Genomic DNA, 24,959 nt, shown 5'->3' on the forward strand with positions numbered 1-24,959 from the left:
GGAAATCGTGTTTACATGCTCACTAATGTAATTACTCATCAATTACTCTTTCTTGTGTACATGAAAAACAGACGATAAACCCCACTAAGGTGTCAATATATTTAGATAAAAATTAGATGTGCCACTTCAGGGTTTTTCATGTAAATTGCCTAAAGTTTTTTTCTTAATCATTTTATTGACAGACTAAATATTTTGGAAAATAAAGGCTTAGGATCATTTAAAAAAAAATTAATTAAAACTATTTTCACTACATAAAGTTTAGCTCGAATTGTGCTTTAGGGTGATTCTAAGTGAACTTTTCCGGAACGACTTTCAGACCTAAAGTCAATTAACAGTGACTGGAATTCAAATGTTTATTTGTTCATTTCTGAGTAAATTAAATAAGATTGTTTTATGATAAAGCGAATATTGTAAATTAATGTATTTCTGACAAAAATAGTATGTTTGTGGGTCAATTCTGGGACAGGAAAAAACTCCCTGTCAATGAAAATGCATTATACAGGGAGGGTGCTGTTCAGCAATTTCTTTCAAATTTTGACACAATAACCCCATAGCAAATGACAACCCAATATATTTCAATTTTTGTGTATGTTAAATTAATTTAAGACAAGCACAGTATTGAAATGTCATTTTTTAAATGCGATGGCCATGGTGTAGTGGTAGAGCGGCTGACCACTGATCAATAGATCGCAGGTTTAGTTCCTGCCCTCTGTGCCCATGTGTCAAAATGTCCTTGGGCAAGACACCTTGGGTCTTGGCCAATGTGGGTCTTGCCCAAGACCCAAATTGGTTTAGGTGGTTGTAGGTTGATGCCAGTGTTTGGCAGCAGTGTGTGAATGTGTGTGTGCATGGCTGAATGGGACTGTGACTGTAATGCGCTCTGGGCCTAAGGAGGTAGCAAAGCGCTGTACAAGTACTGCATACGCAAATTTTAAATATTGAATTGCAAAATGCCTTTTTAAAATGCATGACCAAATTCAATTCTGAATTGTAAATAGCAAAACCCATGAACAATTAAATGCAGTTGATTTTGCTTTTGTTTAAAATTGTGTATTTAAAAGTGTAAAATTGAATTGTAACTTTTCATGTTGCAAAATGCATTTTTAACATTGCAAGCTCGCAAATGTAAAATCCATTTTAAAATTGCATAATTAGTCCAAATTATATTCTCAATTGAAAATTGAATGTGACTTTGAATTATGGGTTAAAAACAACTTCCATATGTTTTGGCAACCATTAGTGCACTATTTTATTTAAATAAAAAATGAAATTTGTGGGGTGGTTTCTCTCTCTTTGTTTTTGTTTATGATAAAATAATAAAACCTCTTTTTTTTTTTTAGCTTAACTAGGGGCTTGATATTATCGTTCCCCCGCCGTTCGGTCGATCATTAAACCCCCGTTAAAGCCGTCCCTCCCCAGCGGCGGAGGGTGTTGTCTGGTGTTAAACGCAGTGATACATCGCGGGAGTCTATCCTATAACCTGCTGACGGACCCAGTGACGCCGTGCGGCCGCATTCGCGTAGAGCGCAACGCGACAACTCGCGGAGACATTTCGGTGTTTTTTTCCGCTCCCGTTATCGCCACAGCGGCTCGAACGTCGGTCTACAATGGAGACAAAGCCGGTCATCACCTGCCTTAAAACCCTCCTCATCGTCTACTCCTTCGTGTTTTGGGTAAGTATCCCCCACCGCGCCGCCTTTGTTTGTTGTTTTTCCATCAACGCTGCGGACAATAACGGCTGTCCGTCTCCGTCCGCCGCGGTGTATGTGTTTGCATGATGAAAGGGTGCCAGCATCACCGACGGACTACATTTTTTTTAACAAACTTTCACTTAATAAAAACGACTGCAGCCCATTTTTCTTGACGTTCAGACAAAAACAGGGATGTTTGGCCGGTCGAATTACATAAGTGGGGTGATGGCTACTCATATCTTTGAGCTGCTGGGCGTGAGCGCGTGCCCCACGCATCCTCCTAGCATCATGGTTGTTGTCAGTTAGCGAGGTGCAGGATGTTACCATCACCGCAGCGACTGATGGGAGCCGCGCTAGAGGCCTGCTCGGGATGCTTTCTGACCGCTAATTTTTCATTTTCGGAGCCGCTTCCGCGCGCTTTTAACGGGGGAGCTGGACACAGATGTGTTTTATTTGTGTTTAAAGCAAGAGAGTGGGGCTGGGCTGTCACAATAGGGTTCTGCCTGGGGCCCCAACATGTAAGGGAGGGGGCTATGGTTGTCTAGCCCAACAACAGCTGTTCACGACTGAAAAGCCTTTCTGTATTTACTTGATTATATATATGTATTTTTTAAAATAATCTTATGTTTTATTGTGTCAACGTTATTTTTTTTTATTAAATTACATTTAATTTGTTGCTTGATTTTTATACCGGAAGGTTTAAAAAGTAAGGAATTAATAATAGGGAGGGGGCATGTTAAACTGCCCCTGGGCCCCATGAACTGGTTCCTTGGAAAAGCCTCCATGCTTCACTCTGTGAAAGCAACAAAGTGAGAAGACCCCCCCCCCTCTTCTCCCCCCCAGCAAACCCTTATAAAGAGCTCAAGGTTTAATTCGTCTGACCAGGTTTTAAAGATCCACTCCAATGAAAAATCATGTTTTTGGTATTCTTGAGGCTTTTCCTTCATGATGGGGGACATATATAAAGAAAATTAAGCTTAAAATTGCTCCTTTTTTTTGTATTTTTTATTTTCAAACTGTTGTAAATCAAGCTAGACAAAAATGCACTTTGGAAAAGCTAATGGCCACAAGCTCCCTGTTCTGTTCCATTCTGATGCATCGACTTGTGGACGACTATCCATCTACGTCTTTGTTTTCCTCGTCCAAGCTGGCATCTGGATCAAAGCGAGATAGCTCCAAGATTGCTAGCGATTTTTGTTGCACCGATAATGTTAGGTCTGGGTTGTATGGACCGTAAGCTATTGTAAACTGATGGATGATGGGAAATGGGGGGGAGCTTACTCCACACCAACAGTACCTCCCACAAATCAGAGGTGATTGTTTAATGAACTACTGCTGCTCCACTATGTTTTAGAAAATGACAGTTTTTTTTAAAAATGTTATCTTAAAACGATATGATATTATAACTCCTAAATTTGAGATCAGTGCAATAATAGTGGAACACATCCAAACTATGCACTTTCACATTCATCCAAACCTAGTAATGAAAGATTACTAAGTATCCCGATTACTTATTTTTGTTCAAAATTAGAGGAAAAATGTGACCAAAATGTGACCATCCATTAAAGTTGATGATGAAAAAATGAAATTTCTAAAAGTGGATAAAAGGTCAATTTTTTCTGTAAACAAGTGAAATTATGTCGATCTAGTCTTGCATTAAAGCTCCACTCTGATCATCATTTGATCTATTGTAAAAGCGTTGCCAGTGGTCTTTTAATTATGATTTTCCCATTTTAAGCCAAGATAAATTTAAAAAAAATGTGTCATGTTCTGGGACATAGTTTCTACAGACCAGCAGGAGTTAATTAGAACCCCCCCCCCCCCCCCCACTTTATTGCTGTTCCTCTTTTGCGGTCATTGTTTCGTAGATTGTTTTTCAGTACAATTTAGCATAGTTTTTTCTCATTGAACTGTGTTCTGCATCCTGATTGGCTGTAGACCTTGTCAATCAATCTCCTCTATGCTATGTCTCCTGTACTGAATGTGTCCAGCTTTCTAAATAAATTTGGAAAAGATATATTCACAGATGATTAATTGATTTGATTACATACAGTACTAGCAAACAACAAATTACCTCTAAACTTTATATTTCAGAAGTTTTTAACCATTAAGTTGTTTAAAACACAAACACTGTATATTTTTTCTAAATATGTGTAAAACATTTAGAAAATTGTTTATTACTATTATTAAAAGAAAGACAAATAAGGTTTTTTCTCTAAAATGAAAGGACCAAAGCTAAATATTGGGTAGCAACAGTGTTGTCTTTCTAACTTCCAGTAAGCAACTGTTTATATTAAATAGCACCTACATTTCAGTATTCCAGTATGTGATGTGTTTGTTTTTTATCCTTTGCTTCCTTTATACTATAGAGGAAGGATAATGCTCCCTTTTTTTTAACTTTGTCCATCCATCCATCATCCATCCTTTTTCTTCATCTTCATTCATCTTTTTAAACTGGCTTTTAGCTCATTTTTACTAATTTTATTTATTTATTTATCCATTTTATATTGTTTTATGAATTTACACTAGAATTTTAATGCTTTATTTCAATGTTTTATTGTTTATTGCCTTTATCAGTATGTTGTACTCTGTCGTTGTCATGTTTTATTCCCGGTGCCTCCTCAGCTGGAACCTCTCCCTCTGGGTCGGCTGCTGTTCAGCCGCTGCAGCTCTAGATGGGGGCCTGCATCGCCGCTTAGCTGTGGTGGGGCCGGTCCCCACCTGTGATGCTGCATCTGGCAGACTATGCAGCTATTCTCAGAGAGAAAGGTCCCAATTATTAGCTTTTCCAACATCTTGTTTTCGTGCTCAGCCTATTTCTCATTGTCTTTCCCCATCAGTTGGGGGGTGGGAGGAGTGAAAGGAGTGGGGGGGGGGGGTGTAGGTATGGGGAGGGGGGCCCTATTTTTTAACTTTTGTGCTTGTTTATTTTAATTTTCATGGTTGTATTTGTATTATTTCTTAAATTTTGTTTTAATGTAAAGCACTTTGTGTTATGCTTTTATATGAAAAGTGCTATATAAATAAAGTTTGATTGATTGATCCATCCATGCATCCATCCATGCATCCATCCATTTTCTTATCCCTTTTGGGGTCATGGGGTTTGTGGCACCTGTTCCGGGCAAAGGTAGGGTACACCCTGCACAGGTTGCCAATGTGTTGCGGGGCCACACAGCAACTCACAAACCCCCCTTAGGGGCAATTTTAGATTCCCCAATTAACCCGTGAAGCATGTCTTTGGACTGTGGGGGGAAGCTGGAGTTCTCGGAGAAAACCCCCAAATGCACATGGAGAGCATGCAAACCCCACATAGAAAGGCTAAGATATGAACCAGAGCCTTTTCACTAGGTGAGAGCGCTAACCACTGCACCACCGTGCCAACTCTGCCCTAGTAACATATTTAAAAAACGTAATTCCAAAAACCCCATAAACACTGAAATGAAACATTGAAAATAGTTTTTAAACATCAGAAGGCGAGCAGACTGTTTGTCACCCTACGATACCACCCTTTTGTGGTATCAAAATGCTACTTTAAGCATTTATCTTGGACATGCAACCTTCTAATTTACCTAAAACATGACCAAACATGGCGGTGTGAGAGTGATGATATGTACCTGAACCAGAACTGTGCATCATTGAGTTAACTTTTTTGTATTAGAACTCCCCATAGGACAGGGCTGCCCTGGTTTTTGAGCTCCACCTTACTTGTTTTCCAGCCTCACTGTTGCTCACCTAGATCAGGTGTGTTTCTTCAACCAGACCTTGGAATCACATGATCCAGCTGAAGAGTGTGAAACCATCTGTTCAACAACTAAAGGTTGACCAAAATAATAGGACAAAGAGCCAAGGCACGCACAAATTTAAACGCACTAACCATAAAACGACAAGTATAGAGGTGTTGGAAGCTTCAGAAGACTAAGGACGCAGTCTTTGGCAGCTTATTTAACCTTGTCAATCACCCTTTCTCAATTAAAACGTTTAAATATATTTGTTTTTCCTATTGTGACAAAAATGAGAAGTTATATTTTTAATTTCTTAAAATAAAATAGAGTTCACCTATCTTACACACATATCTTTGATTTGATCTTTTTTTTATCAGAATATTCTGTGTAGCTGTGAAGAGCATTCTGCATGGGATTAGAACCATCAGTTCCATCAAGTTACTTTCTGAGCTGCTCAGTTATCATTTCATTTATTGTAGACTAATTGGGAAGTTGGGAATAAAACATAATTTATCAAATTTCACTCACACTGGTCTGGATCCACCATTGTCTAACAGTGGTTGGGTTATTTTTGTCTGATCTTGTTGCTAGAAACCATTTGATACGCCACATCAGTCAAGTTTAGAACAAAATCTAACTGATTTAGTTGCCTTTTTACAATAGTGACTCTTTCTATGATCATTCCTCTGCTATAGTTTAATACTGGAATAGGATTATTTAATTAAAAACTGCAGAGGAGATTTATCACCATGTAATGGGTTTAGGGCGTCAAGTGTACTTGTTCTGCTTCCCACACATTCCCCTGAAAGTCAGAAAGGATGATCGTTTACAATATCGCTAGTGGCCTTATAAAAAAACGAAATGAATCTAAAGTGAGCACAGGAAATATTGTTGGTTTAAGATTATGAGTCGTGAGAGGTTGAAAAGCAGTTGAACTGCACTTTGCACGGAGGACATGTGCTTGTGTTACCACCAACATGTGCTTTTATATTTAGTCTGGCTTGGATGGACTCTAGTAGGACGTTGATATCTACAGCATCAGGTTTCATGCAGCCGGGTTGCAGAAGTGTCTCCGAGCTGGGATAGTCTCCTCCACCCCAGACAACAAAGCACAGAGAAGGCCGGGACTTTTTGGTTCAAAGAGGGAGAAATGTCTCTGTCAGCTCCTGGTTTGTCTGTCAGCGACTTGTCCTGGCCAATAATGTCTTGAGTGGGAAAAGTTGTGTCACAGCAGCGACACACCAGGGAGCGGAATGCAGAGCAGGTGGTGAAGACGGCACGCTGTCCTTGCCAGCATATTTGATCACTTCGCCTTCTGCTTCTTCCAGTGAGCCGCAGGAGGCGAGGGGGAAAAGGAGTGACCTGTTTTGAACTCTGCTCTGTAAGCAAGTGGGCCAGCTGGGCATTGAGTTTCAAACTTTACACTCAGGGGAGGCTGGCAGTGAAGAATCTGAGGTTCTCTTGTTTTCTGCCATTAAAAATAAGAATGAGGCCACTACAAGAAAAAGCTTCAGTAATAAATTTACAGTAAGGTTCCCCGTAACACAGGAGGCATCACCTGAAAACACACGCTCTATGACCCACCTGATTTACGCAATCGATGTAAATCAGCTGATTGTGATGCAGAGAAAAGCAGCTTTTCATATCAGCTTTGAACTGTATAACTGCGCAAAGCCGCTTTTCCCTGCGACAGAATCAACTGATTTACGTCAACTGTGTAAATACTTCACTACTGCAAATTCTTGCATACCAGCACAGAGCTGCTTTTCTCCACTTCAGAATCTGCTGGAATTACATTAATTGCGTAAATTGTTGAAGAGTTGCGGTAGTCAAAAGAATGTCAACACTCTCTAGTGTAAAAGTGTTAAACAAAACCAATACAGTTAAACCAACTGGACATGGCTAAAAACTGCTAAAAGACCAGTGTTCAATCTTCTTTTTTACTACTGAGTTTGAGTTGGGTACTTCAATCTGTAGATACTCGGAGTGGAAGAATATAACCAAGTTCAATGTATAAATTCAATCTGCATCCATGACTGCTGGTGGAGAAGCTGGCCAGCGATTACCATATGATTGTAGCTTTTAACTCAAGATCTCCACTTGTTGGTTGGGGTGTGGTGTACAGAGGCTCTGGATAGACTGACAGGGAAGAAATATTTCTTTAACCTTTCACCGACAGAAATACACTGTGACATTGCCAGTTCAACTGATGAAAAAAACAAGACGAAATCTGAGTCATCAGGATAGCAGTTGGTGGAGTTTTTTTTCATTTGATGTCGTCCGAGAACTGAGCTTACAGGGTTGCTGGGTTCCACCCCTCAAGTTCAGTTCATTTATCTATCTATGCATTTTGAAACGGTGTCTTTAAAAATAGCTTTGGTTACATGTGCAAAATGTCTTTGATTGGATCAAAGATCGGATTAGAAGTGAACTGTGTACATGGGCCCTGAAAAACTTTTAACAAACATTTACATGTGCCACACTTTCGGTCGGAATAAAACATTTTAACATAAGCAGAACTCTCTATAATAACGGAAACAGTCGTAGAAGAAGAAATAGCGAGTTCCGTTGTAAACAAACAAAGACGCATAGACCGAGATGATCTTCTAAAGGTGCTTTTATTATTTTTATGATTATTATTAAGTGCCTGTTTGCTCATAATTTTCTAAATATGTGCGGCCAGCGCTTTATTCTTGATAGCACAAATCCAGAAGAAGAGTTCATGGGGGCAATGTCGCAACCTGCATCTTGTCTACTCGTAAATAAGTGGAAATGACATCAGCCTTTATTTTGTCGGGACACGACTGGTGACACAAAATCACGCGATTGTTGGCGCTGTTTCTCAGGACTGTGCGGGGACCCATTTCTGCATTCGAAAGCCGGTTCCACCAGCTCACATGCCGTCCCAAAGCTCGCTCACGCAGAGCACCCGGACAGACTGCGGTCCTCCTCCTCCTTCTGACCAACAATCAGAATAAACTGTTTAAATGCACGACGATTGGATCAACAATCGGCATAACCCACCAATCTCTATCGTGTGGAAATTTTGATCTGAATGAGTCTGATCGGGGCAGAATATTCTAAACGGTGTGTTTACATGACGCATTTTTATTCTGATCAGGGTTTATTCCGATTACTTTTGTCCATGTAACTGCAGCTAATGATGCGTAGAAGACAATTCTGTCATTTTGCAAAGATGAAACCCATCTAAGGGGGCTGCATTGAGGAGCAGTGGTTAGCGCCCATGCCCTACCCTGGTTTAAATCCCCTCTGGGACCCTTCGATGTGGAGTTTGCATGTTCTCCTCATGCATGTCTGGCTTTTCTTCCCACAGGTCAAAGACATGTGTCATAGGTTAACATCTAACAGTAAATTTCAATTAAATGATTAAATGATGATTTTCTACAATAGACCTTCGCTTGTTTGTTCTCTTTAATATAAATAATATAACAAAATGTACCGTTTTTTAGCTACTTCTAAAACCTTTTAATCTTGTCCTGAATAATGGTGCCATAGAAGTCGGTATGATGAAGCAATTGGATGAGCAACTGTCACGAACTGGTGGTGGAGGACCCAAATGCAGGAGACCAAGCTTGATGACAGGAACTAAAACATTTAATTAGCAAACTGAAACATGACAAAACTATGAGGGGAAAAAAAACCTGTGACAAAACAGAGCAGATGACCTGACAAGGAAGAACAGAAACCAAGACACCTAAATAGGCTGAGGGCAATTAACTGAACTGAAGACAGCTGTGGATCATGAACCTGAAGGTGTGACTGACAAGGAAACCAAAAACATGACAAAGAAAACCAAACCACTGAATCCTTACAGCAACAATACAATTGGAACTTTTTTTTTAATTACAGTTCAAACATTTACAAAAATGTCCAAAAAAGTTACATTTTTGTAGGTTTGTTTTTTGAAGTACTGACAAATATCTTTCTGGTAGTATCCTTCCAGTTGATTTAAAGACCCAGTCCTATGAAAGTTGTGTTTTGAGTTGTAGTTTTGAGTTCTGAGTATTTCTTATTCAAATTGTTGTCAGGAGCAGACAAAAAATGACATTTGAAAAACATTGTATTTGTAGCAGTGGTTAGCGCTCTTGCCTCACAGCAAGAAGGCCCCCTGCAACAGAACAACAGTGGGGGTCCTTTCTGTGTGGAGTTTGCATGTTCTCCTGCATGCGTTGGTTTTCTCTAGGGACTCTGGCTTCCTCTCACAGGCCAAAAACATGCTTCATAGCTTAATTGGTTACTCTAAATGGTGTGAATGTGAGTGTGCATAGGTGTGTGACACCCTGGACAGGGTGTCCCCTGCCCTTCCTCACAAGGGGCCGGAATAGGCTCCGGCAACTCTGTGACCCCAAAAGGGACAAAACTGGTTTAGAAGAGAAATAAATATATTTCTAATATGCTGGGCAGGCCAAAAGCTCCTTGCTCTGCTCCATTCTGATCCACTTGTATAACTAGATCCATGTGCGTCTTTGTTTTCCTGATCTGAGCTGGCATCTAGATCAAAACTGTACCACTGGATAGCTTTAATATTGCTTACCATTTTTGTTGCACCAATAATGTTAGGTCGGGGGTTTAAGGGGGTGTTAGCTACAGAGAGAGCATGCAAACAGAGAGCTGCGCCGGCAGTCACGCCCACAACGCTTTGAATTACAAATGGTAAAAGGTATCTTCAGTAAATGTGCATTTTATGTGTATCTTATTTATTGCTCCTTCTTGCTACCGGCCTGCAGAGCTGAAGGAATTCCCATCATCTTTTTTAAGATTTGGGGTTGCTTGGAAACACGCTGCTCAGACTGTTGTCCCTCATTTTTCCGACAGCAGGACGAGATGCAGCATCTTCTTAAGGCCTGTTCACACCGGGACGAATTTCGCCGGCGATTTTCGCCGACGTTTAACGCCTCGTGACTAAACAAAGTGCACCAATGAGAGTGTGCACACCGACGCGAAAAAACGCCACGCGCCAAAGCGTCAAAAAAAAAAAACGCCTCGGGTTCGTTTTTTTTTTTCGACGCGTCGCGTCGAAATCTATTCGACCAATGAGAATGGCGCTTTTGCACACGTGTCTGGAGCTTCTGAAGTTACAGTAAAACACAACTTGGGGGCGCTCAAACACAAAACTGCCTTGCTGAGCACACATACCAGCGAAGAAGATAGACGCCAAGTAGCGTCTACACTGCCGCGAAGAAATAATGACGGACATTCTTAAATATCCACTTACCAAGTACCAGTTGGAGCTACTGATGCTTGAAAAATTCATGTTTTCTTTGTATGATTCTGACAAGCGCGTAAATACTTGCTCTCTTCTTCTGAGTGAAAAGCGACTTTAAGAATCGTAAAGTTGCGCAGCGCCACCTTGTGTACAGGAGTATTTCTATTTACATTATGCGCCATCTAATGTCAGGGAATGAAATTGCATGTTCGCTCGGCTCACCGTCAGCGAAAATCGCCTGGGTGTGAACACAAAAAACGTGGCGAAAAACGCTGGCGAATAACGCCTGGCGAATATTCGTCCCGGTGTGTACGGGCCTTTAGACTCAAGGAGGTTAGCAGTATGAGTTGGCCCGCAATGGTGTCACATAATCAGCAGCCATTCCTCACACCACTGTCTTTACAGTGCCAGCTGAGACACACACCGCTTCAGCTGGCTCGAACAACGCACTCTTTCATCCGTACCCTTCATTTGAAATGCTAAGAGAGGCGCAACAGGAGGAAGCGTCTCGCCTTGGATCAAAGGGCTTCTTTGATTTGTCCTATATCCTTCCCTCTCTGCCTCTGTGTGCGTCAGGACTGGCGTGTTCACAACAAAGCTGATCCACACCTCTTTTTAGATGGTTTGGTGAGGTTTTATGCCTGCTGTCTCCTCCTTTCCACCTTAATCGTCTAATTTCTTGTTCCACCTTGATCGATTTTTCTCCTCATCTCCTAGAAACGTTCCAAAAATCTCTGTTGTTTTGGTGTGACACCAGATAAAAATCTTCCGTTCTTGTCTGTTCTTTATCTGTCTCATCCATCTCTCCACCCCCCTTTTTAGATAACAGGAGCCATCCTGCTGGCAGTAGGAGTATGGGGGAAGCTGATGCTCGGGCCGTACATCTCTCTGATCGCTGACAACTCCACCAACGCCCCGTACGTCCTCATCGGCACCGGGACTGTCATCATCGTTTTTGGCCTGTTTGGATGCTTCGCCACCTGCAGAGGAAGCCCATGGATGCTGAAACTGGTGAGAGGCTGCAGGAGGAGAGCATGTTGTCATCAGGAGAGTCAGTCGAGCAGCAGAGGAAGATTAATTAGCTTGAAGCTACATCACACCAGCTATAATGGTTAACCTCTATGGCGTGGAGACGTCCCAGAGAAGCTGCAGGACGTTTTTTGTCATGAGAGGGTGTCTGTGTGTGAGTGTGACCATAATGCAAATTATAATCACCAATAAAGGCTTTTCATGCAAACTATGCAAATGTGCTGCTTCTTTCCTCTCCGCACAGTATGCCATGTTTTTGTCCCTCGTCTTCCTTGCCGAGCTGGTGGCAGGAATCTCTGGATTTGTCTTTCGCCATGAGGTCAGTGAGAGCTTGTGGCATCATTTTACAGCATATGTGTGTAACTCTGTAGTGCTAAGCACATATGTTTGTGCTACACAGATAAAGGGAACTTTTCGCAGAACGTACACCGATGCGGTCCTGAACTACAATACCCAGGATGAGGCGAGCCGAGCTGTGGACTATTTGCAGAACAAGGTGAGCCTTTGTGAAAAAGCAGAAAACAGGGGTACCCTTCAACACCGGAGATGTCGCCGGCGACATCGAAATAACAGCTCTTTGATGTACCCGATCACCGTGAATCAGCTGACTCTGACTGCTTCTCATACCAGTTTAACACCCATATTTAAGACTTTACATACGAATATTGTAGCATATCAGTGCAAAGCACAAACATAAAGTGTTGCAGAATGCTGCAAAGCAGCTTTTTCTCCTGGACAGAATCCGCTCATACACATTAATTGTATAAACAGTAGAAGAGTTAACTGTAGTTGAAGGAATGTCAACACTGGAGCTAAAGCTCCGGCATGAAAGAGTTAAATTACAGTATAACCAATCTATCCTTAGAGCCTTTATAGGAAGCCTGTTCATGCAGCAATTTTTGTCCTCACATTAATGCAAAAATGTCTACAACACTGAACAAAGTGAGGTTCAGCTTCTGCTCAGGAGGACTGAAGAATGCATTTGACTCAATTTGAGTTTTTTATATTAAAATATTCCACAGGAATCCAACAAACTCATCTGACCACCCACAATGAATCAGAGCTGTCACTGCTTGGATTTTTCATAAGTTCAAACTTTTTAACTACTTATTGACATTTTTATTGGAGGTGTAAAGGGTACTTATATTTATTAAAATACTCTATCTAGGACTGAGAGAAACAGCAGTATATGTTGAAAGCCACAGATGTGAACAAGATTATGTTGGTATAAAGGTAAACAATCGATCGGGAGGTAAGTAATCAGTTTCTGCTCTACTTTGTCATTTTTCTCTTTCTGTTGTAAACAAAAAGACGTCCAATCACAAACTTCCCTCTACCAAGTCGGATCGATTACAATTGGCTGAAGGTGAACGACAGCGAGAGTCGTGTGTTGCATTCACTAAACCCATGATAACCCTTTGTTTCCACAGCACTTCAAACCATACCGGAATAAATTAATCTAATATGTCACACTTTTTTAACCACAAAGAACAAAACAGTCTAAAATGGCAAGTTTTACTGTTTGAAGTGGTTTTTGTTGCCAAAAATACAGAGTAATTATATATATTATATTACGTATACATATATTTCTATGTTAAAAGGCATTTGATTTCATTTTAAATGCCAAATAAATAATAAATATCTAGATTGCGTATCCATGTAGGTATAAGAATTGGACTGTTATCCCCAAAAAGTTAGTTGGATCTTTTCTGTATTGATTTGTGGACCATGTATAGAGATAGGTGTGGAATCATGTCAGATGGGGTGATACACATCCTGACTTTTTATTTTTCAAAATGGTGTTAGTTATGGTTGAATGTTATGTAAGTGCAAAATGTAGTCATAAAGCAAACACCAACCTTAATGTTCGAGGAAAGCGCATCATGTTTGCTCCAAGGAAACCCCATGGCAGACTCCAGAAACACTTTAACACTCGCCTGGTAGTGGTTTCCTTCAACAGTCTTACTCTAAGTTTTTAAGTACCGGTACCTGGTAATTCAGTCAGTGCTCTCCATTTGATTCTACCTGTCAAGAGGTTTTCCACATTAGCAGACAAACGTGTGTGACCTCAACTCTCGTCTCAATGGAGGAACAACTCCACCGACAAATGCTGTTGATGCTTTGTAAGTTAGTTGTTGACTTAAATTGCTCCACTCTAACACCCCGCCCACAACTCACAGCCAAATTTCTATTAAACTCCTCCTCTGCAGATACTATGTCCTAGAAAACCACATGTTTTTTTTTATTTTGACTAAAAACGGCATAATCTGGATTAAAAGACCACTGGAGATGCTTTTACAACAGATCAAAAGAGGATCAGAGTGGGACTTCAGTGAATAACTCGTGAGTTTTGGCCACATGCAGAAATGTGCTCTTCCTCTTTTTTCATAGCTGCGCTGTTGTGGAGTCTACAACTACACCAGCTGGTTTGCTAGTGTGTATTACCCCGCCAAAGGCATTCCTCCAAGCTGCTGCTTTAACTCCTCTGACTGCAGCTCTGATGACCTCCGCAATGCAACTGTGGCCCCAAGTAAAGTCTACCACCAGGTGGGTTTTCCTTTTGATTTGAAAATGTCTGACCTTTTTAAAAATGTATCTCCTCCATGCACTAACACCTACCTGCAGATACTCTCCCACAAACACGTCCTTCCCCTCATTTGCACATATAACATGTCCCCAAATCCCCCGCCAATTAACCTGCTCCCTGTGTTTCAGGGCTGCTTTGACTTGGTCACTTCCTTCATGGAAACCAACATGGCCATCATCGCAGGGGTGACGTTTGGAATTGCCTTCTCGCAGGTGAGTATGAAGAAAGGAGTGACAAACTTTTGGTTGGAGGATTAACAGATGCAGTTTTGCATTCTTCCTTTTGTGTTACAGCTGATCGGCATGTTGCTCGCCTGCTGTCTGTCCAGGATCATCACAGCCAACCAGTATGAGATGGTCTAGCTGGTGGGACGTGGCAGGTAGGAGCTGAGAACTTGTTGGAAAACAAATCTGGATGGAAATAAAAAAAACTCTTACCTGTACGTTTTCATTTCAGGGGTTTGAAGAAAAAGAGGCATTCAAGTCTTGGCACAAGACAAGGAAATTCCCCAAACGGAATCTGGATTGGAATTTACCACCGTCCGTCTCTCAGCCCGTGATCTTAATGTAATATCTTAATGTATCTTATTGTAAAGCACCATTCCTTGACTCACAGCAGTTGCATCAAAGCTTCAAGCACATATTGCACCGCTTCTTTACGTACAAGATGTTCATCGTAAACAGGAAACTCAGATCAGTGCAGCTCCAACGCAAGCCAGTGACATGTAGACGTTTGAGGCGCCAACAGCCATGCTTTCTTTAAACACCTGCTGCACATTTTCGTACAGACTGAGGTAGCTTAAGCCTGAAAGTAATCCTTTAGTAGTAGTCTGATTTAGTTTTGCACTTAAATTTGCGCTTGCTAATCATTGTAAACTTCTAAGATTGTGAGTCGTGTACCAACGTATCAGGTGAGAAAGAAGATCTAGAGTATTTTTTACCTTAATAAGATAAGAACAATATTTTTTTGTCCAAAATTATACATTTAGACAGGAAATTATGACTTAATTTGAATACCAATTAAAGCTTTATGATGGATTTAACAAATGTGAATTGTGTTGTAGAACTTCCACTGTGACGTCAAGTCGATAGGAACTTAAAAAACAAAACTTTTTAACTTCAAAATGCACTCAAAACCTTTGTTTGCTTTCTAGCTTTATCAGGGGAAAATGCATTCAGATGAGTCTGAGGGCTTCGTAACAAAAGCTGTTTTGAGACACAAAATACGGATTTATTTATCCACTCCCGTTTCCTGTGCTGCCCTTGGGCTCCTGAAGATTCAAAGCAATGACTGAGTACCTTCATTTCTTTCACTTGACTTTCTTTCCTTTACCTCGTGACATTTTTCTGCGAATTTCAACAAAAGACACTTAGGAAGTAACTGTGGAAGTTCTGGTTTTCAAACACAGCGCCCTTCCTCGACATTCTCTGCAAAGAAGCAGTGCCAAGGCTAACGTCTAAACGGTTCAAGCTAAGTGTTTTTGGCTCACAAAGCTGCTTCTTTGTCCACAGTCGTACTTATTAATGAGTGCAGATACTATGGTTTGAGTTATGTCATTGAAATATTCAGAGGAGGACGTTCTCTAACGTGGGCTTGGGGTCCATGGCCTAATTTAAAATTCTGTTAGATTCACATTCTACAAGGTTACAATGTGATTCAATGAAAAGCTGACTGGGTTCCATTCAAATTTTTTTTCAATATTAAATGGAAAATCATTTTCTGTTTTCGAAAAAGAACAAATGGCATTACAGGAAAATCCATACATTTTATTGATCAGTATCACTCCATCGTTCACATCACGTTCAAGAACGTGCCAAAATATGGTGTCAATACGCTACCCCATACTAACCCCTTACCTACAGTCGTAGTGGTGCAAATATCATGAATCTTGCTCCACGATATTTTTTTCACAGCTCTATTCTGATTTATGAAAGACTTGGTGTCATAGAATTCTGGCATTTAATGTAGAAGCTGAAAACAGACTAAAAACTAGCATAGCTTTACGTAAACGCAAGAGTTTTGAACTTAGCAGCCCGAAACACACATTTACATAGACTTTTCATTGGAAGCGGTTGCTTGAACGTGCGTTGCTGAGGCTGGTGTGAATGCAGCATCACAAGGATTTATTATTTTAGTCATTTAAATGAGAAAATATCAGGGAGGGGGATATAACGGAACCTTCACCTCACTCCCCTCAGAGTGCCTCTAGTCCTCTTCTCACAGGTTGGTTGCAAAACATTGTGACCTGGTCTCTCCAGACTCTGAATGCATCCTCTCCGACTCAGTAATATTTGAGCAAACCTAACAAACCCTAATGAACAGCCCGTTTCTGTCAGGAGAAACAGATCAAGAAACCCTGTTGGATCTGATTGTAAAGCGAGGACGAGCTGCTTCTCCTCCAGAACTGACGGTTGAATGAAAAATACTGCTCTACAAGCCAAGAAGCACTTGATTTGAACCATTCAAATAAATGTGATTTTTTTAAAAACAAGATTTTTTTTTTAGCATAAGTCAAACCAAATTATTCAAGTACAAATTCCGAAACAGCTTTCTTCTGGTGGAACCTAACCTGATTTAAATGGGAGGCAGACAGGTGTTTGTGAGAATCTGTGTGACGCATCAACCTGCTGCTTCCACCTCCATCCTCCTCTGTAGATATGAATCAGAAATGTAATTTCTATGATGTAATGTTTCTCCTTCTAATATGCTAACCGGTGTATCCGTGTCACGGATTTGAATCCACATTTTGTGCTGTTAATCTGTATTTGTTGGGTAGTTTATAGAAAACTTGCACTAAAAATATGATAGTGGCTCATTTTTTTGCCGAGAACAACGCACAGTTTCAGTGTATTTAGGATGTTTTTGTTAGCATTTAGTTTACAGTGAAACCCCCTGCTGTGACTCTTTTTTTGTTGTGGTTTTATGTTTAATCTAATTGACGGTTTTTACCTTGAGTGTGTAAGAGTGAGCATCTGCATTCTGTGACCCCCCTGCTGTGCTGCTCAGTACTTTGTCGTTGCTTTTGAAACTGTAAATCGGATTTTGTGAATGTATGTTTTACCTCCAATCTTTTGTTCTGTACATATTAACCTGCAATACCATCCAGCTTACACGTGAGGTCGCCATAGGCACTCAGAGGGAATTGCAACATGCTGTCCACCTCTGACTGAAGTCACCATCAGTGTTCTTATTAATAAAAATCAAGAATAACAGTTGTTTATGGAGTGAATTCTTGCCATTACTGCTTCACATACATGTGGGTTTGTCAGCATATGTGTTTATGTAGGTTTTTTGGGATGTTAGATCATCTAGTTGCTCATTTATTGTTCATTTACATGAGCTGTTCAACTGTGTTCTCAGTAGAAACAGGACTTATTTAGATTTAAAAATAAATAACCTTAGGAGCTGAAATTTTCCAAACACATCCGAGCCTAAATTTTTATATATGCACTCAAAACATTCTCTTTAAATGACTATAATCACAAACAGCAGCTGGATGAATCCGTTAGCTGCACGTGGGACTGGCGCGTGGGCAATCGGGGTTCGTTTCCCAGGGGGCGCGATGAGCTTCATCAGGCAAGACCCTTCACGCCACTGCCCTAAACCATGTAGCCATAAGAGGGCCCAAGTCTGGGTCTCCCTGTGCCGGTCCCCAGCCTGGGTTGTGTCAGGAAGGACGTCTGGTTTAAGAACCTCTGCCGAAACCACATGTGCGAATCTCTGAAAGCTGAGGCGCCCCCTGAAGTGCCGAAAAGTCAACAAGTTACTAACATTACAAGAAATGTGAAATGATGCCAGGAATAAAGTGCCTGTCAGGGACTGGTGGTGGAGGACTCAAAATGCAGGAGACCAAGCTTGGTGACAGGAAATAAAAATTTAATAAACAAACTGAAACATGACAAAACTAAAGGGAGAAACAAACCGGTGACAAAACAGAGCAGATGACCTGACAAGGATGAACAGAAACCAAGACACCTAAATAGGCTGAGGGCAATTAACTGAACTGAAGACAGCTGAGGATCATGAACCTGAAACTGGAGTGACTGACAAAAATAAAACCAAAAACATGACCAAGAACAAAACCACAGAATCTTTACAGTGCCATAAAAACATGGATGAGAAATTGATTTGAAAAATTGTTGATTTCAGTTTTTTCATGTGTACAAAAAGGGACAAAATCTGCATTTACATTTGCAGAGAAAAAAAAGTAGAAGCAGATTTAAATGTACATTTCCTGCTCCTTTTAAAACAAATTTGACTAACAGTTTTTTTTTTACCAACTACTGTTCACTTCATCAGAAAATGTTGTTTTTTCTAAGTTGGATCCAAACAAAGTTTTAAATTCTTTTGATCTATTTCAAAGCATTCCCAGTGCTCTTTTATTTATACTGTAATTATGCTGTTTTTAGCCCCAATCAAAAAACCTGTGTCACTTTCCGGGACATAGTGTCTGCAAACGTTCATTAGAAATTCACCTCTTAGTTGTGGGTGAGACTGTTGGCAGGGAGTGGGGCCTAAGTAAGCCCCCACTCCCCGTCATCCATCTGTTTACACGTTCTCCCGTTAGCTTACAGTCCCTCACACCCCCAACCTAACATTGCCAGTCCAGCAAAAATGGCGGGCAATATTGGAGCTATGCAGCCGTCCAGTTCGGAGCCAGATGTCAGCTTGAACAAGGTAAATGAATACTTACATGGATCTAGTCGTCTACAAGTGGAATCAAAATCCATGGATCTAATAAAGAAATACACAGAAACCAAATTTTAAGCTTAATTTTCTCTTAATATGTTCTCCATCATCGAAAAATGCCACAAGAACAGCTGTCTGATAACATTTAGAATAGAGTTGTTTAGTTACAACCAGGCTTCCAAACACCTAATGCAAAACACAAAAAACACGTTAGTTTACCTGCAACGGAAGTTTTTTACATCAGAAAAAAAAATCCAAAAGCATAATCTCAAAAGTGAATGAAATATTTATAGGAAATTGTGCTGATTTGTTGGGGTTTTTGAAGTCACATGAGCTTTCCCCGTCTGCTGATAATGATGTCCTAAAATGAGCAGTGACTTTCCTCTTCAGCAAACCTTAAACCACAAGTTAAAAAGACCAATACACCCCTAAGTGTTACAGGAAGGCCCCAGAGGACTTGATTTTGACATGTGACGGCCTGGGCCCAGATCCACCGTTCACTTGAGAGAGATTATCCCCACGGGTGCCGAAGCATTCCCAGGAAGTGCTGAGTGGGAAGAAGAGAAGGAAGTTTGGAGATCTCTGCTGAATGCGTTAAAATTGTTGGTTCTGCAGGGGATGGATGGGTGGACGGATGAATAGATGGTTACATCCACTTTCAATTTTCCACGACAAAATGTGAACCGTGAATTGCATTTCTTGCAGAAATGCGGTTTAATGCTGCTTAAAAACTGAAGGAAGCATAAGAAGATGAGGATATTATTGATGCTTGAAGCTAAATTCACAGAAAAATTGAAAATAGCCTTAAAAAATGTAATTAAACTAGCCACCAAATTTGTTGGGAACTTGAATTATTAATAAAACATTAAAAATGTTTAAAGCGTTGCATAATAAAGTAAGTAAATTATGCTAAAAAAAGGCACCTAAAATGAAAAACTGAAAAAAAGATGATTACAGAATGCCCAATAATAACTTGATTCTAAATAGTGGTTCATAAAAGTAATGTAATAAAAGCTTACAAATGCTTAAAAAAACTAAAGAAGGCCACAGAGTATCGGGTTGCTAGGCAGAATCCTGAATTTGTCATCTGATTAAAGTTGCCTTCCCCTCAAATCGCTTATGCAGGGATTGCCACAAATCTTTATAAAGATTATAATAAAACTGTAAGAAACTTTCAGATTAAGTCAACTGGATTTCTAAATATTTTATTAATTTTCCAGAAGATACTGTGGTGTATTTCTTCTTAGCCCTTAAAGATCATGAAGTTATAAAAAGTTTTAAAGTCTTATTTTATCATTTTTAATAAGCATAGGATCGCCTAATGATTGCGACCCAAAATATTTAAATAAATCAATGCCATGAGCGGTGTTGTATGGCCCCGGCCGCCACCTGCCCCCGCCCTCGCCACCCATTCTCAACCCGCCCCTCACTGGCAGCTGCTTCGCGCCCCGACTCTTCCCCTTGGCCCCTGCCACCCTGGTCTGTGAAAGCCGGTGTCTTTAAAAGGCCTATGCCATGCTTTAAGTCTTTCAGAGTAAACTTTATCCATATCTATAATTATCATATCTTACCTTTGCCACACTTACAAACATTTTTCAAATGAAATGTGAGTTATTTCTGCAGCTCATTTTCCTACCCGTGAGTAAGACGACTGGATCCCTGAGGGGCTGCTTCTCATGTATGAAGGTAAAAATGCTCCAAGAAGAACGCACTTGTAGATTTGATTTGAGAACTTGTAATATAGAATGTGAAAACTTGTGCATCAAAAATCTGCATCTGTGTGTGAAACGCCGAGCCGTCACCTGGGTCCGCCACAGCCACAGGGAACGCGTTGATCTAATCTAATGTATTTTTTTCAAATGTTAATCCATATGATTTATAATAAAGCTGCTCAATAGCCCTGGCCCTGTTGTCCTGCTATAACAAAGATGATCTTCCTGTTGACGGTCCGTTCACAGCCGTCTCGCTGCATGTCTGCATTTAAAGCACGAAGAGATCAATTCTCATTAAAATGCAGGAAAAAACAATCTTTTTTCTTTAGAAATGCATTTGTGGTTCACTCTCTGTGTTAATGCAAAATGATTAAGATACTTGCTGTCACATTTGAACGTTTATCAGAAGAGTTATTGTAGCAGGAAGTCCGGATCTCTGAAGACCTTTCTAATTTTACCAAGTTCTCCGAGTCCTGCACTCTGATTGGTTGACTCCGCCTCCTCTTACCCTCCCCCCCTAGTTCCATTTTCGGACAAAGATCAGTTTAGACACAGGTTTCTCGCAAGGAATGTGTCAGAATTCAGAGCCCAGTTGTAGCGCACTTGTGATTTGCGCTAGCAGATTTGAGCACACGCAGAAGCACATTTGAGCAGTTGTAATCACAGATTTCAAGTTGTAACTCTAAATGAACACATGCAAATGGGAATTTGTCAGTTCACAGCAGACGAGTTTTACACACAGATGCAGATTTTTGATGCACAAGTTTTCACATTCTATATTACAAGTTCTCAAATCAAATCTACAAGTGTGTTCTTTTTGGAGCATTTTTACCTTCATACTCATGTATCAATGTGAGGATCTGCTTGCTTTCCTAGCTGGTGGTCAGAGCGCAGGTTTTTAGAGGAGTACTCAGAGATGCGTGAATGGATCAAAATACCGCTTTAGGGTTGTCGTTTTTGTGAGGAATTGACATTATTCTACATTTTGCATTATACAGGCCCTCTGTAAGTCAAGATAGTGGCCTCTTTTCCAAGGTCAAAGGTCAACACAACTGCGGTTATTCTTCCAGACCTAATGTGGCGGCATGTGTAAAGTTTTCTTTTCCTGCAATGTACAAAAATCGTCAAATTTCACACTTTACCACAAAATGGCCGCCAAGCCCTACGCCCTGTGGCCATCCCATAATAATTTCAATTTTTTTCCTTTGGATATCCCGACATGAAGGTTTTGTGTTTCGTTAGTGGATTTTGAAATCTGTTTTTGAGCCCTATAAGAGAATTTTTTCCCATTCAGTTATTGGATGGTCTATTCCACTGTGATGTCATCAGTTTTTTTTGTTGTTTTTTTCGGGTTTGGTGGTGGTGCTGGTGTAGTTACCTATGTCAAAACTTTATTTTCAACAGGTACTAGGTGTGTGTACATTTTGGTCAGTTTTGCTCAAAGGCGCAGAAAGTAAGAAGAATTAATTCAACCTGGTTCTCTTGCAGTTCAGAACTGCTGTGGGACATAACGAAAGGAAGCAAAATAGAAGGAGAAGATGATGTCAGTAAGAACAAGAAAAGGCGTTGTTGGAGTTAATATAACTGTTATTTTGCAGCAACAACTGTGTTTTCTCCTATAATTCAGTAATTGGCTGTTCTCTGACAATTTCTCTTCGTCTTTTGTTTCGCCCTTTTTTCCATTGTCGTACTCTTTTCGTCCACTTGGTGGCGCTTGAGTACCGACGGAAAACGGAACTCGGAGCGGAAGCCCGAGCCAGTGCGGCTGTCCTCCGCGTCTGAAGCGAAGCCGAGAAGGCGCTGAGAGGCTGCGGGCGGGGATTGACGGCAGCCGTACCGGCCGCAGGGTCCGCCGCCCCCACCTTCTTCGTTAGCCAGTGACTGACACCCCCCGCCCGCCCCTTTCGCCAGAAAAAAAAATCCTCTCGAAGCAGCCAGCCAGCGAGCGCGCGGGGCTCGCTCCAACCTCGTTACGCAAATTACCGGCGGAGCGGCGCGGCAGTGGGGCCGTTAATGGAGCGTGTGTGCCGCTGGCTTCCGCGCGCCGCTCCCCCCTCCCCCCCGACTGCACATAATGGGTTATGGGCTAGAGGGACGCATTCACCGGGGAAGCGCTATTACTCACGCGGACACACAAAACGGACTCCGGAGCGCACAGACACACCGCCGCCGTGTGCAGCCTGCGAAAAATGCAGACAGGACCAACGCATACTTCTATTTCCTCTTTCATATTTGAACCTTAAAAAACGGAAAATCTCAGGCTATAAAGCCAGAGCAGCCAGTATTAACATACCTCTGATGTTTTAAGGTAGCACATATTTCATAAAACTACAAAGTCCTGTAAATAATAGGGGTGTTTTTATTCATTTTACCATTCGATTCATAACGTAACTAGTGGTTGACGATACGATTCATAGTCAATATTGGTGTATTCTTAAGGATCTGATTCACTGACCTAAAATGGATCCAGGACATCTTCAGTCAAAACTTCAACCAGTGTGACTCAGACATAGATATCTGGATACTGAACAATGCATGTGAAGTTCTCCAGGTATCTTTGTGTTTTTTGCCAGATAATCAAGAGTAAATTTAATATGTGTACAAACAAACAAGTAAACAAGAATTAATGGCAAATCCATCCATATTTTAGTTTTATAAAGTTTAGCCCATTGTTGTTTTTCCACATTAAAATGATCCAAGCATTATTATAACATCACACCATAGTAAGGGTGAATAATACACACCTAAAAAGAAGTTTTGGTGGTAGGGATGGGCGATATATCATTACCATTATCGGTATCGGACGATATTTGCGTAATTTGAGTTTATCGGAATCGGTCCGATATTAGAAAATCTACAGATATTCCATGTTTTCAGAAACACTTTATTTTTTAAAGGTATACTTATTCCTAATTGAGAATCTTATGTTACAGTCATAGTCAGTAATTGACTGTTTTCAGGTAAATATTATTTTTTATAGGGATAGATGTTGTTCCTACAAGATCCCTGGCAATGGGGAGCTTTAGTGATAGTTTTAGTGATACTTGTTCCTATGAGATCTTTTGCTGTATGTTAAAAAAGTCAAGTACAGTATGATTGTCCAGGAAAAGTTGTGCATTTATAAAGAAACAAAAAGCAAATCTGAACTTTGTGTGACTATAGACACTTAAGTATCAGTATCGGCAAATATCTGCTCTTGTCCACAGTTGCAGGGGAAATATCGGTTATCAGTATCAGTTGGAAAAAATTACCGGTATATCGGCCCAGGCCTAGTCACAAGGCCCAAATGTTCTGTATCACTTCGATGGCTTTTTTTAAACAAACTTTAGCGTCATCATTTGGACAAAAACAGTAAGAGGTGAACTTTGTCTCTGAACTGATGCTTTACTTAACCCACCGTGACAATCAGCATAGAGGTCACTTTCCTTTGCTACTGCAGTCGAGGTCGGTTCCGGCTCAGCCGTTACCATGACAACGCGCTGCACCACGTAATAGTCCGCTTTTTGTGAAAGAGCGATTTAAACCCAAAAAATAAAAAGAATAAAGGACTAAAAATTGATTGAATATTTATTTATTTTGTAACGATCATGGTATAATTGGGATAATGGCCTTCAAGGTGTCCATTATCAGAAATGAAAGAACAACATGGGAGCCTGAGCCGTCCGACGCGTTGCATCCATGTTGTCCGCTAATTTGATCGGGCATTATCCCTAGCGTGTCTCAATTCAAATAGTAATTTCCAATATCACGTATCATTAATTTATTTCAATTTAAAAAGATTTCATGATGGTATAGGTCGATTCAATTAACAACTTGCCTCAGATCGATCTGGATGGATCGTAAGAAATTAAATTGATTAATCGATTAAGTTGATTAATTGTTGCCCCCCAAGTAAATAGCCAATAAAAAACTTAATATTAGAGTAAACACCATCAGGTATAAATCTGTGTTAGCTATAATTGATTGATATTAGTCAGAAACTTTTATTCCTTTTTGTGTTACTAATTCTGTTTTTCATTCACCTGTCATTTAAAGCAGTTTATAAACTGTCTTGTTTACATTATAGAAAAAACAAAAAATTGCACCTCCTTAAATTGTTTTAAAATAATTTAAATTAGGCATCTCTCCTTCTGACTACTATTGATTTTATGTTAAAAGAAATAAAAGCACCTGTAAGAAAGATATTACACATGAGAAAGCTTAATGATGTTTGGCTCTTAGATGAATTTTCAGAATTTACTTAAAATGCATACGGGTTCATATGACAACCTGTGGGAACATGTGGATTTTTATCATAATCCA

The 24,959-nt window shown here is 40.4% G+C and overlaps 1 protein-coding gene across 1 annotated transcript; it reads left to right on the top strand.

Annotated features, from left to right (window-relative positions):
* The first annotated feature begins 1,324 nt into the window (after window positions 1-1,324).
* Window positions 1,325-17,468, top strand: tspan7 (tetraspanin 7). The gene is made up of 8 exons (XM_004081463.5): window positions 1,325-1,673; window positions 11,463-11,651; window positions 11,914-11,988; window positions 12,070-12,165; window positions 14,061-14,216; window positions 14,385-14,468; window positions 14,550-14,635; window positions 14,713-17,468. The coding sequence occupies exons 1-7, from the start codon at window positions 1,608-1,610 to the stop codon at window positions 14,616-14,618; spliced, it is 735 nt and encodes a 244-aa protein (XP_004081511.1). The 5' UTR covers window positions 1,325-1,607; the 3' UTR covers window positions 14,619-14,635; window positions 14,713-17,468.
* The last annotated feature ends 7,491 nt before the right edge of the window (window positions 17,469-24,959 follow it).

Source organism: Oryzias latipes, chromosome 21, assembly GCF_053564925.1.
Source record: "Oryzias latipes strain Hd-rR chromosome 21, Olatipes_Hd-rR_3.1".
Taxonomy (NCBI): Eukaryota; Metazoa; Chordata; class Actinopteri; order Beloniformes; family Adrianichthyidae; genus Oryzias; species Oryzias latipes.